Source organism: Agelaius tricolor, unplaced genomic scaffold (genome assembly GCF_023055355.1).
Source record: "Agelaius tricolor isolate 1412-34295 unplaced genomic scaffold, bAgeTri1.0.p SCAF_20, whole genome shotgun sequence".
NCBI classification, from domain to species: Eukaryota; Metazoa; Chordata; class Aves; order Passeriformes; family Icteridae; genus Agelaius; species Agelaius tricolor.
Genome location: NW_027269280.1, coordinates 2,071,654 through 2,084,003, shown reverse-complemented (window position 1 = coordinate 2,084,003; position 12,350 = coordinate 2,071,654). Strand labels below are relative to the sequence as shown.

Genomic DNA, 12,350 nt, shown 5'->3' with positions numbered 1-12,350 from the left:
CATATCTCTGAGGGATTACAAGGTGCTGAAGTTATAATGGATGGACTTTGAATTTAAACTAGATGCCTTTAGGAACAGAAGGAAAGGTTTAGGCTGGTTTTACAGACAGCAAGAATGCTGAATATGAAATGCCAAAAGCCTCACCTAAAAGAATTTGCTGATTATGGGCAACTACAAATTAAATAATAATAAAACTCCACATGGCTGGGATCCCTATTCCACTCAACAAAGCAGAGCTGTAAGGAAACAAGAGATGCCTTCATCAAATTTCATTCCACAGCTATTTACAGTTAACAAACAATGGAAAGATTTGCTCGAGAAAGACCCTTACCTGATCCTGGAGCAGTAATAACGTCCCCCTGCTGCCAAACCATCAGTCCAAATACCATGTGCAAGATCTTAGGCTGGGTCTTTGCTCTCCATCAGCAGATGGCAATGTCACAGCCTGGACCTGCAGGAGTGGCTTTGGAAGTTCTAGGCAATGCCAAGCAGCTGGAGGTTATAATGTCCTCAAAAATGTCAGGAATCTCTTGCAATGTGAAGGAGTCACCAGAAGCACGCCTGGAGTGGTGGCCACCTATAGGAACTGTCTCCTCTGGCACAGGACACTGAACTGTCACTTAATCCAGCTCTGTGGGGAGTCTGGAATGGAAGACTGTCACAGCAGATACATCTCTGTCCCCTGAGCTGACCCTGTGGCTTCACAACTCTTTCTCCCAGAAACCATTCCAGGATGACTGAATCCACCTGGGATGCTTCAGATGCAGCTCTGCAACCTCCTGGTGTCCTGTGTGGCAGGTTCAGTGCCCCAGGGGCACCTTGGCCTCAGCAGATGAGCCCCCAGGGTGGCTGCATGGGGCCTCTGGATGCTTGGCATGGTGGCAGGACGGTGACTTCCAAGGCTGGCACTGCCAGCTGCCCTCAGCAGTGTCTGCCCAGCCGTGGATCCAGTTCTGGTTTCCATCCCTTTGCCTGCAGGAGCAATTCCCACTGCAGATGCAGCCCCTGCAAATCCTCCACAGCCTGGCAGGAACGTGGCTTGGCCACCACCACACGGCCCAGCCCCAGCTCTGTTTCTAAATCCCCTGGTGTGGTGACACTGCAGAGGAGCAAGGACCTGCCCCAGGGCCGTGCATCTTCTGCCAAAGCACTGAGTCTCCTTCTCCTGGCAGCAAGCCCAGCCACAGCAGGGAAATTAATGCAGGAATGGCTTGTTCTCAAGTAGGATAAAGGGTCCTGGAATTGCTTTTTTGGGGTGTAAGGAGGGAGTTTTATGGGCTCTATTTTCTGCTTCTAATAATGATATTTGATCTAAACAGTTCCACGCCTTGGAGTCCACAGCAGATGGGGAGTTCACATCTACGAGGATGAAAATGCTCATCCTGCCAAGCCTTTGATTCTCATCGTATCCTTCCTACCCTGCAAACAGGCGGACAGCACATTTCTAGCATAAAAATATCCTCTCTCCAGCTAACCACCTCCAGATTCCCTTCCTGAGCCTGTTCTGAGCCTGGTGATTAGACATTTCTATATACATAAACATTCAGATCATCTCCCCAAGGTTCTTCCTGTCTCACAAGCAAATCCTGAGACCAGCAGCTATTTGCAGCTCCTTGAAATACAAAAGGGCTCCTTCCAAGTTGACTGCCATGGTTGGGGCTCTCCATGCCCCTCTCCCCAGGGCTCCTGGCTGCATCTCCTATCCCAGGACACTGAAATGCCCATCACTCCTTCTCTGGAGACCAAGCTGCTCCAAACACCCCATGTGTGGCTGCTGTTGATGGTCAAGGGACTGGGAAAGGGCCAAGCCAAGGGACTGTGTAGACTGGGGAATATTTTGGACCGGGGTGCAGCATGGGAGTGCCTGGGCATAGGCACACTTGCAGAGGGAGGTTGCAGACCCACGCCAAAACCCACACAAAGCAGTGGAGGAATGAACAACAGACGCACACGCGTGTGCAAGCTGCTTTCTCTTTGATGGAGGACTGTGGAAACATTACCTTCCCCTGGGGCTTTGCAGTGAAATAACCTGATTATTCATGAACCAGCCAGAATCATCAATCCCTCATTTATCATTTTCAACATAAATAATAAGGGCAGGAGAGGAACACGCCAGCAATAAACTAGTTATAGATGTAGTGTTGAAATCTGCCCATATCCTTTAAATATGCCCCCACTCACTGATAACAAACAGGGATCCAGCCGACTCCTCTCCTGATTCCTGAGCATTGGATTACAAAGGACCCAAGCCAGCACTCAGCTTTGTGTCAGTGAAAGTCCATTTGGCGCTCGCGTGGGCGGCCAGCTAGGAAATGGCAGCAAATTTTAAAAAACCCACATTTGTCTTGCTGACAAATGCCTCCAGGAAATAAAAGCCTTTGTATTCTTCTTTGACCTCTTCCACTCACAGATGGGTTTTGCTGTGCTTCCGACAGCGATTCTTTTTTAGCGCCTGCACTTCCAGGACATTTATTTTATCTGCTGACCAGCACGGCTCGGAGAGGCCACGATGCTCATCATATTATGGGGCTGTTGTGGATGAGGAGGATGGCCTTGGATGGGCAGAGCTGGGATTTTAACTTCAAGTCCAGCTGTGAATGAGACATTTTGGGATGGGAGCATCTCTTGGAGCACCCTTGGCTGGTTGAGCACCAGCTTTACCCTGAGACACATTGACCCAGAGGAGAGAGAGCACCCAGAGCCATGCATGTCCCTCAGTGTCTGGGAGAGGAGTTGAGCATCCTTCCAGCTCCAGTGTGAGCCTGTTTCCTAAGTGGACTGAAGCAGGGAATGGAGGAGCAGCCTTTGAGGCTCAGGGTGCTTTGCTGAGCAGAGCTCTGCCCTGAACTCTGCAGACTCTCCTTTCTGAGTCCCCCAGGACTTGTTCTGGCAGCACCAGCCCCGTGTGTGAGCCCAGCCGTGGCTGAGGCGCTCTGGTAATGAGCCACGAGTTCCCAAGGCCCCTGGGCTTGGCAGGGACCCTCTGGAGCCCAGCTCTGCCAATGGGCAGCCCCACTCAGCACTTTTGGGGAAGGTTTCCCTTGCCCTCCCCCTGCCACGCGCTGCACTCCTCCAAGGGTCTCTCCTCTATGTGCATTCTGAAAGAAGAGGGGAGGGAAATCACAGTGTGTTTAAACACTGCCTAATGGTGAAAAAGAACATCTGGAGAACAGCCTTGCCCTTCACAGAGAGTCCTCCACCTCCACATCTCCCAACAGGGAACAGATCCAGGAGGAACCCATCAGCTCAGCACTGGGACCAGCTCTCCCTGTGGGTGCCTCTGACCAGGGGGCAGCAGGTACCCAAGGGCCTGGAGATGTGGCTGGCTGATCTCCCACTCGCTGCTGGGAGATTTTAGAGAGCAAGGGAAGCTCAGCAAGGGGTGACTCCTTGCTCGTGCCTGTGCCTCCCATGCTGGCCCATCTCCCTCACTCCCCCAGGAAACAAACCTGCTTCATTGGAGCCTGCTTCCACAGTGGCTCTTCCAGCCAACATTAACACACTCTGCTTTACTTCCCAGCATGGCCTGGGGCAGAAAGCAACATCTGAACCTAATAAAAAGGCTGCCCTCCCCCTCAAAGAGACCCAAGAGCAACCTCTGCTATTTGGTTTCCAACCTCTGCTGTTTGGTTTCTCCTTCACCAGTGAATGGAGGAAGCAGCTCCAGTTCAGGGGCTCTGGCTGGCCTGAAGGGAAGCAGGATGTTCTGGCAGCCCATGGAGACTGGTAGCTTAAAAATGAGTCCAGTGGGGTGGAGTTAGATGGGCTTCAGTGCTAAGGAGCCAGTTGTGACTTCTCACTAGGGTATAAGGACTTGTTCTTCCCTCGAACAGAATGGTGCTCTTTTTCATTCCAAAAACATGAAAGTTGGAGATGGCTCTAAGCCAAGGTCCAGGATTAACATCTCCATGGGGGAAAGCTCTGTTTTGGTCCAACTGGAATGCAGATCCAGACCTGGCACCCATCTTGAGGCACACACCAACCAGGTTCCTCGTGTCTGACCTCTGGCAGCTGCTTTGCTTTCTGGAAAGGGCTCAGAATGGAACAGCAGCAGAAAATGCTCCTGGGCCTTGGGCAGAGCTGGATCAGAATTTCACAGCTGAAGTCTGGACTTTTGCAAACAAACACCTGAGTCAGTGGACTCCAAACCTCTTCAGAATCCCAGTCTCACTGGAGCTGATTTGGGGCCCATCAGGCCACACCTGCTGACAGCTGCACAGAGCAGTAGGAGGAACATGTTCAATTAGGATGGAGTGTCTTCAACAGCAGCCTCCTGGATGGTGCTGCTTGGTTATTTCCTCTTCATGAAACCTTCCCTTCCTCCTGTGCCACTGGAGGCAGGAGAGGAGCCCCCAGAAGCTCCTGGCACTGCCCCTCTCCCATGGCACAATGTTTTCCACAAATACTGACCTGCAGCCTTATGGAACAGCTGCCTGTAGGTGAGACCTCAGAACAACCCCCAGGGCTCCTGCTGGCTCCATGAGTTTCCTCAGCATCTGCTCAGGAGCACTGGGGCTGCCATGGCAATTAATAATGACTAATCTAGATGCACCATCGTTAGCATGGCCAGGGTGGCCAGCACCTCCTCTGCCCTGACTTACTTCAGCAAATATTGCAACAGCCTCCTCCAAGCTGAACATGCATTTAGTCATCAAAGAGATTGCAAATGACTAATAAATATGAAAAGAAGTTGGGGAGCAGCAAAAATTTCTGGACCAAGATCAGTCTGTACTGACAACTGCTGCTTTCCCTAAGCAAAAGTACCCTGCAGAGTTTAAAACAGCATCTGACTTCAAAGCAGACAGCTCTCCAGATGGAGCTTACCACCCCTGCAACACCCTGTGCTCCATCAGGTTCCATGCATTTGCAGAGGGACAGAGGGACTATTTCCAAATAGGGAAACACAGCAGCCTCCTGGAGCAACGTGTGACTGAGGCACTCCCCACCGTGCTGGTGCTGACCCCTGGCAGCACCACGGGCAGCCCTTCCTGCCTCCCATCCTTGTACAAGGGCCAGCAAGGGGAAAGCCTCACCTGTCAGCTGTGTCTGCAGCTGAGATGAACACGGACCCTCCTCGGTGGGATCCAGACACCCTCCTGTACTGGAAGGCAGAGTCAGAAAGTGCTGTGCTTGCAGCACAAGGGTTTCACCTTTCAGCTCTGTTTCAGCAGATTCCCAGTTCAGGGCATGCAGGCAGATGCTGAGAATTTCACAGGGGTGGCTTTGGTCACCCTGGTGCCACCAGGGGAAGGGACCTGCAGCCCTGCAGGGTCTGGCAATGTGCACTGGGGCTGCCCAGGCTTCACCTCCCCAGGCCCCCCTGCATCCCTGCCAGGGGGTTTCTCCACAGCTGGAGAGCTGTGTGTCCATGGATTTCATTTCAGGGGTATTTCTGCAAAGCTGGCTGGTTGGTGTGTTGGTTTATTTGCTCGTGCTGCAGGCTCCCAGCACCTCCGAGCACTTGCCCTTCAGTAACGCCAACACCAACCTCAGATCACTCCAGATACCACTGCTCCAACTCCTGTCCATGGCCAGTGATTTATTACCCCTCCACTGCCTGGAGTCCTGACAAATCCTTTTTGGTAATTGCAGCAGGCCAAAAAATGAGAGGATAAATAAACCTGACAATTAATTCAGCAGTTACTCACACATGCACATAGTGACACTCATTCCTAAGTCTCTTATGGGCCCAATTCTCCCCAGATGGCACAGAAGCCAGGCAGGGCTCAGCCAGCCTGGGCACCTCTGCCCAGCACCCTCCAGGGTCCCAGGGCTGATAAGAGCCAGGCATCCCACCAAAGGCTGCTCTATTTTCCTTCCAAGTCACTTGCCAGCCTGCCCTGTCTCATCTCCTGCCAAGATCAGCTCTTTAGCCCTCTGCACCATTATCACAGAGCATATATAATTTCATGGCAAATCACAAGAACTGATGTATGGCTATTTGGATTGCAGTTGTCAGGGGAGTATAAAATGCTTCCTGCTGTGCAGAGCCCAGGAACAGCCTCTGGCCAAGGGCTCGGCTGGGGTGGTGTGTGAGGGCTCTGGGCCACCATCGTGGCAGGGCACAGGGCTGGGTGCTGCCAGCACAGAGGTCTGGCACTCTGCTGGGATTTTTTCCCTTTTAAAAAACAAACCCTGCCTTGCTCATGGCTGGGTACCCCAGCTGCATCCCACTCCCCTCATCACCCACAGGGCAGCTCTGGGAGGGTGCCCAGTGCAGTGTCCTGGGGTGCACAACAAGGACAGCCCCCACCTCGTGCTCTTTTCTCCCTGCTCTTGTCACTCAGACTGGCCTAGCTAAAAAAACCCCAAAACCACAAACATCTTCTTGTTTTAATTCTTTCCAAAAGAAAAAAAATCTCTAATCCTGACTAAACACTGATTTGTCACCAGAAGGTCACAATGCTCCTGCACCTTCTCAAAGGGCAAAGGTATCAGGGGCATCTTTTTTCTTCCCTTTCTCCTCAAAAATTCTTGTCTGCCACTTAAAATACAAGTGAGTGTGGATTGCTGGCTTATTTTTATTGCTAGTTTTCAAAGCCATCTGCTTTTGTCCCATTTCATTTTCATCTCTTTATGTGAGAGCTTTGCAAGTAGACCTAAAGTTTCCATCATTAAATTCTAAGTGTTGGCCTTGAATTGAGAGTTTTCCCACCTTCCCTTTCTTCAGCATCAGTGTGAATTATTGACCAGGGAGATGGCTGTCAGCCCTTGTCAGCATTTAAACCCTGATGTGAGAGGTTGAACAGCCCAGCTCCTGTTTGTACTGGTTATTAACTTACTCTAATTGCCTTCAGAGTGGCAAAAGCCTTTCCATGAAGGTTTTTCAACAAAATCTCTGGTCTCAAGAGATCTTCAGGCTGATTTTTAAGAGGCAGGAGTATCTGCCTGGTGCATTGCCATGGCAGCTGGTTGCTGCAGGAGCACATGGAGACAGGAGGAGGCAGATTTGGTCAGTGTGGGTACATACCTGGAGGGATTTCAGAGGGTGTCTCAGCAATCCAGATGATCCAGGGTCAATCTCAGCAGCACGGACAAAGAAATCTTTTGGATATCCCTTGGGCAGACAAAGCAGTGCTGGCAGAAGGCAGGGATACACCCTGGCTGAAATGCTCATTGCTGTGCTCAGGAAAACATCATTTGTGTCAGATCCATTTCTGAGCCCCAGGAAAGGCAGCAGAAGGCCCTCAAACCACCTAACAGCCATTCAAGGGACTAAATTGCAGTCAGTCATCACTTAGTGCTTGTGCAGAGCCATCCCCCTGGGCTCAGTGACCCCCACCCATCACTCCCCCCTCAAGCACACCCTCAGCAGTGGAGGTGCTGCCCAGCCTCTGGCATCACTGTGGGAGGGGGACCTGGGCACTCCCCGCTGAAGTTGATCACACCTCATGGGACAGGTCTTGGAGGTAAAGCAACTCAGACCCACAAACAGATCCCAGGGCTTCTCAATTAGGTTTTACTTCTTAGCTAGGCAGCCACTCATTAGCCTCCCCCAAAATCTCCTACAGCCCTGGGTGAATGAGACAGGGGTCTAGGGGTGCTCACTGTGCCCTCATACATGGAGAAACTCCTGCTGCCATCACCCCTCGGTCCCCTCAGCCCATCCTACCTTGGACACCCCATCAGTGCCAGCACAGGGGCCCCTTCACCCTCCCACCCCTCACCACGAGCAGCTCACCCTGCCCAGGCCCACACACACCCACAGCAGGAGCCGCTTTCTGCTGCCAAAGAACTTTGGGGTTGGGTTGGGTTGGTTTGTTTGCTCGTTTATTACGCAACCAGCACGGCAGAGCTCGCTCGCTGTGACAGTGAACAAACCCCACCTTGAGCAGAACCACCCCTCCCCTCTGGAGCAAGCTGTGGCATTATTTACACCGGGTGGGCTCTGCACAAGTCCCTCCACAGCAGCTGTGCACAGGCCGGGTACACACAGAGAGATTTCCCCCTCCCAATACAGTTCAAGAGACAAATTGTCCAGTGATTTGTTTGCGTTTGTACAAGTTACAAAGTTGGCAAAAGTTAAGTTTAAACTCGGGGTTTTGGAATAGTTTAAATGTGAGTTTCTCTCACCCTGCTGTGAGATTTTGGGGTGCTTGGGGATGCTCTGGTAGGGAGAACGAGGGCCAGAGGGGGAACACCTACAGGAGCAGCAGCTCCTCCTTTCCCAGAACCACCCTCCCTGGGTCCACACCTGAGCAGGTAAAGTGGGGCCACCCCTCTGCAGCCTCCAGGTCCAGGGGGGATCCTCACCAAGCTGCTCTGGCTCTCCTGCCCACACACTGCCAGCTCACTGCTGTGACACAAATTAATTAACCTGCAGCAGGAGGATGCTCTGCTCCTGCACCGCAGCACGGGGGCTCAGAGCTCCCCATGGGAGCTGCTGCTGCTGCTGTAGTGCCCTCCTCAGAGTGCCTCCATCCCTGTCCCTGCTGCTGCTGCTGCTCTAGTGCCCTCCTCAGAGTGCCTCCCTCCCTGTCCCTGCTGCTGCCAGCAACAGGCAGCTCCAGGAGGGGCTGGGTGGGGCTGGGGTGTGTGGGGAGACCCAGCAAGACAGAGAGTGCCAAAACCAAGCAGTGCTGTGGCCAAGTGTGGGGCTGAGCTCTCAGCATGGGGGGATCCCCAAGAATAGGATCCCACTGGAGCAAAACCCACCTGTGCTGGCCTCAGCTGGTCTCCTGCATCCCTGGGCTGCTCCCCCAGGCTGGGGCAGGTGGGATGGGGGTACATGGTACAGGGCCTGAGCTCCTGCACAGAGCTGGAACATCAGCAATGTTGTCATGTTCCCCCTGCAGGAACAATGCCCAAGGATCCCACTGAGCAGGGGGCGAGGCTGCTGGAGCCCTGCAGTGTCTCAGTGTCACCAGTGCCACCCCAGCACCTTCGCGTGCTCCCAGCCCACGCTGCCCTGCCCCGCAGGCGGGTGACATCTCCCCATCCATCCATCCACCCATCAGCACTGAGCCACAAACCCCACAAGGGCTGCAACACCCTCACCAATACCTTAGAACCCTTCTGCCATGCTCGTGGCACAGCCTCAGGTATTGCTGTGCTTTGGGCTCCTGGCCAGCCCCAGCCCCTCACCTTGCACACAGAGAAAACAGTGGGAGGGGGAGGAGAAGAGAAACACGGCTCTGGGGTGGCACTCAAGGGTGGCACAGGCCCTTCCCTGCATCCCACAGCTCCGGTGCTGCCCATGCTGCTGGTGAATGCTGCCCATGGCCCTCGCTGATGTCCCCACACCTGCCTGCAGGGCTGGCACGGGGTGCCCATGGGTGAGAGACCCAAATGCCACCGCAGCACCTGCAGCCCTGGCGTGCTGCGCTACCTACCCCTGGTGGGACCCCGCGGCAGCAGCTCCAGTGCCCTCCCTCTGGCCGGGCTCAGCCCTCGCCGGGTCACTGGCAGGGTCTGGTGGCACTGCCAGCTCTGCAGCCACCATCCATCCGCTCACAGCGCCTTCCTGACATCTGCAGACACCAAGCAGCACACAGTATTGCTACTGTGCCAAGTGGGAACTTTATTCTTTGTTGTGGTTGGGGTTTTTTCCGCTATTTTTTCCGAATCAGCTAAGGAGGCGGCTTTGAAGATGGGTCAGATTTGGATAATTCTTTTTTTTTCCCAGCAGAATCTGCAACATTTTAATAGCGTTTTGCCCAGACATCAGCTCTGTGAGTTTGTACAGCTCAGAGCCACAGAGACACCAGCAGCAATAACCTGGGAACGCAAAAACTTTCCACATCGCTTGTGCATTGTCTCGGATTTTTTTCTTAAAAAAAAAAAAAAAATAAAAGCACAACGGAAAAGACACAAACATTGATGAACATTTAAAAACCTGTACATTGTAAAAAAACAAAACAAAAAAATAAAACCCAACAGGAAAAAAAAACAAACAAAACAAACCCCAAACAAACAACAAACACCATCATTCTCTTGCTTTGAAATCAGAATCAACCTGGGAACGTTGCAGGGGGAAAAGAAAGATCCGTGGGGAAGGTGAGGGCGCCTGAGCCCGCGGGGCTGCCGGAGGCTGCGGGGCTGGGCCGGCCTGGGGCTCCTCTAGCGTATAGAATGCAAAGCATTTATTACATTTTATTTTTTTTTCTTTTTTTTGCCATTTGTTTTTCCCCCCAGAGCGAGAAAGCAGAAGTGAATGAAAAAAAGTCTAATATTTTTGTTCTTTAACCATGTAACTGCAGATATGAGCCAACATCATGGAATGAAAAAAATAATGTAAAGTAGAGCATTCGTGTGTATCACAAAAATACAATAAAAACTTTTTTTTAACTTTTTTTCCTTTTTTTTGTTTTTTTTTTTAAAGTTTCCTGTGAACTCCCTGCCACGCTGGCCTCCTGCCCACTCTGCCCCTGCCCTGGCCAGCTTGGAGGGCTCTGGAGAATCAATGTCTACAACCAGCAAAGGTGTGTGTAACGGGGGGCCCTGCAACCATGGCAAGATTTTTGTTTGGTTTTTTTTTTAAACTAAGTACATACATTCTCCTGACTCCCAGATAACTTTGATGGATCATTGTTACCTTCTTTTTTTTTAAACCCTTCCATACAATGGACAAATGCATCAAAGCCTCCATGTAAGAACAGAACCTCTTTTACAGCATGTAATACTGTGTTTTGTTTAAGTCCTTCCTTGCGTAAAATATTGACATAATTCACTGAAGGTATCAAAAATATACCCTGTAGACCAATACAATTTACAATTGCCTTTTCTCACCATTCAGAAAACAATGCACTTAAAGCAACCGAGCCCTCGGTGGGCAGCGCGTGAGCCAGCCCGGGACGTCCCTGCCTGCTCCGAGGGACCCGGGATTGCTTCCATCGAAGGGACCAGGATTTTTTGTGGGTTTTTTTTTTTAAGAAACAGCTCTTCTCTCCCTCCCCTGCCCGCTCCTCCCAGCCATGTTCCAAGTGTGTCGTGGCGGGGCTGATCCGTCCTGTGACACGGGAATGCCGGGCACCAGCCCTCGGATCAGCCAGGGAACCGACCCGGGGCGCTCCGTCCTGTTTCACTTCTCAACCGTCTTTTTGTGGTTTTTTTAAAATCTTTTCTTTAACCCGCTCAAGGTTTTGCAATTCTGAGGCACATCCCCATGGCCGGGTCCGGGGGAGCACCCCCTGCCCGCTGCCAGCTCCGCAGAACATCCCGCAGCCCCCGTGGGACGGGGCCGGCAGAGCGTCCCAGCGGCCCCGGGACGGACACACGGCCGCTCTCGGTCCCTCTGGAGCACGGGGGACACCGCCCAGCACGGCTGCCAAGATCGAAGATGGGTTCCTTGGGTTTTGTCTCGTTAAGGCTTTTTTCTTTTCTTTATCAGACCGAAGAGGATGCAGAAATTTCCAGATGTTGAGAAAGAAAAAAAAAAAAAAACCCAAACAAAATTAAAAAAAAAAAAAAAAAAAGAAAAAAAAAACAAACCAAAACCATCATCCCCACCGATTTGGCTGGTTGGGAGGGAAGGGATAAAAAAAAAAAAAAAGAAAAAAAAAAAAGAAAAGGGAAAAATGAAACAGCTCTGCTCCTGCATCTTCGCTCGTGAGAGCCGGCGGGGCCGGGGTGTGGGCGCTCGCCCCGGGTGTCCCGCTCGCTCCCCGTGCCCCGGGTTTGGTCGCCGTCTCCCTGCCCCTGGCTCCTCTCATTCACTGTCCGAAAGGGTTTCGTACTGGGAGCAGAGCAGGGGCTTGGGCTCCTCGTCCCAGGCGTGGTGCTGGCTGCCGGGGGTGCCCTGTGGCAGCGGGGCGCTGGGCGCTGCCGTCACCACCCCGCTGGGGAGCCGCATGGTCAGCGGGTTGTAGGGGAACGGCGTCGAACCTGCACGGACGGGAGAGGGAGCAGAGTCAGCACCGGGGGTGGCCGTGTCCCCGCTCCCTGCAGCCTCCCCAGGGTGGCACGGCCGCTTCGGGGACCGTCCCCTCCTGCCCTACCTGCGGATGACGGCCTGTCCTCCCAGACGCGGTTGGTGAGGGGAGTCCTGCGGTTGCAGTCGCCCTCCGAGTGCACCGAGGACACCGAGGGCGGCCGCTCGCCCGAGGACAGACCCGGAGCTGGAGACTTGGCCTTGCGGCTGTTGGGTCTGGCAGCGATCTTTGGCTTCCCCCCTCCTCCTGCAAAGAGAGGCACCCGCTGTCACCCGGCTCCTCGTGACAGCACTCAGGGCTTGGGGAAGGGGTGCGGGTTCCCAGCGCTTCCCTTTTAGGAGCTTTGCAAAAATGGCTCGTGGCAGGAGGAAAGCTCACCCCGGGCCGACGGCAGCACGGCGGGGAATGGCGGTGGGGCGGGTGGAGGAGGGTTCTGCTCCCTCCTGGGCTGCTCCACTTTGTGGGTTGATGCCACCGAGT

The 12,350-nt window shown here is 53.0% G+C and overlaps 1 protein-coding gene across 12 annotated transcripts in view; it reads right to left on the bottom strand.

Annotated features, from left to right (window-relative positions):
• Positions 1–9,500: 9,500 nt before the first annotated feature.
• Positions 9,501–12,350, bottom strand: part of NCOR2 (nuclear receptor corepressor 2) — a 227,685-nt gene continuing 224,835 nt past the window's right edge. For all 12 annotated transcript variants that reach the window (XM_071444960.1, XM_071444967.1, XM_071444966.1 and 9 more), the window contains 2 exons: positions 11,937–12,116; positions 9,501–11,823 (listed from right to left, as the gene is read on the bottom strand). In XM_071444960.1, the coding sequence (XP_071301061.1) occupies positions 11,648–11,823; positions 11,937–12,116 (356 nt within the window). In that variant the 3' untranslated portion in view covers positions 9,501–11,647. The remainder of the gene's footprint in view (positions 11,824–11,936; positions 12,117–12,350) is intronic.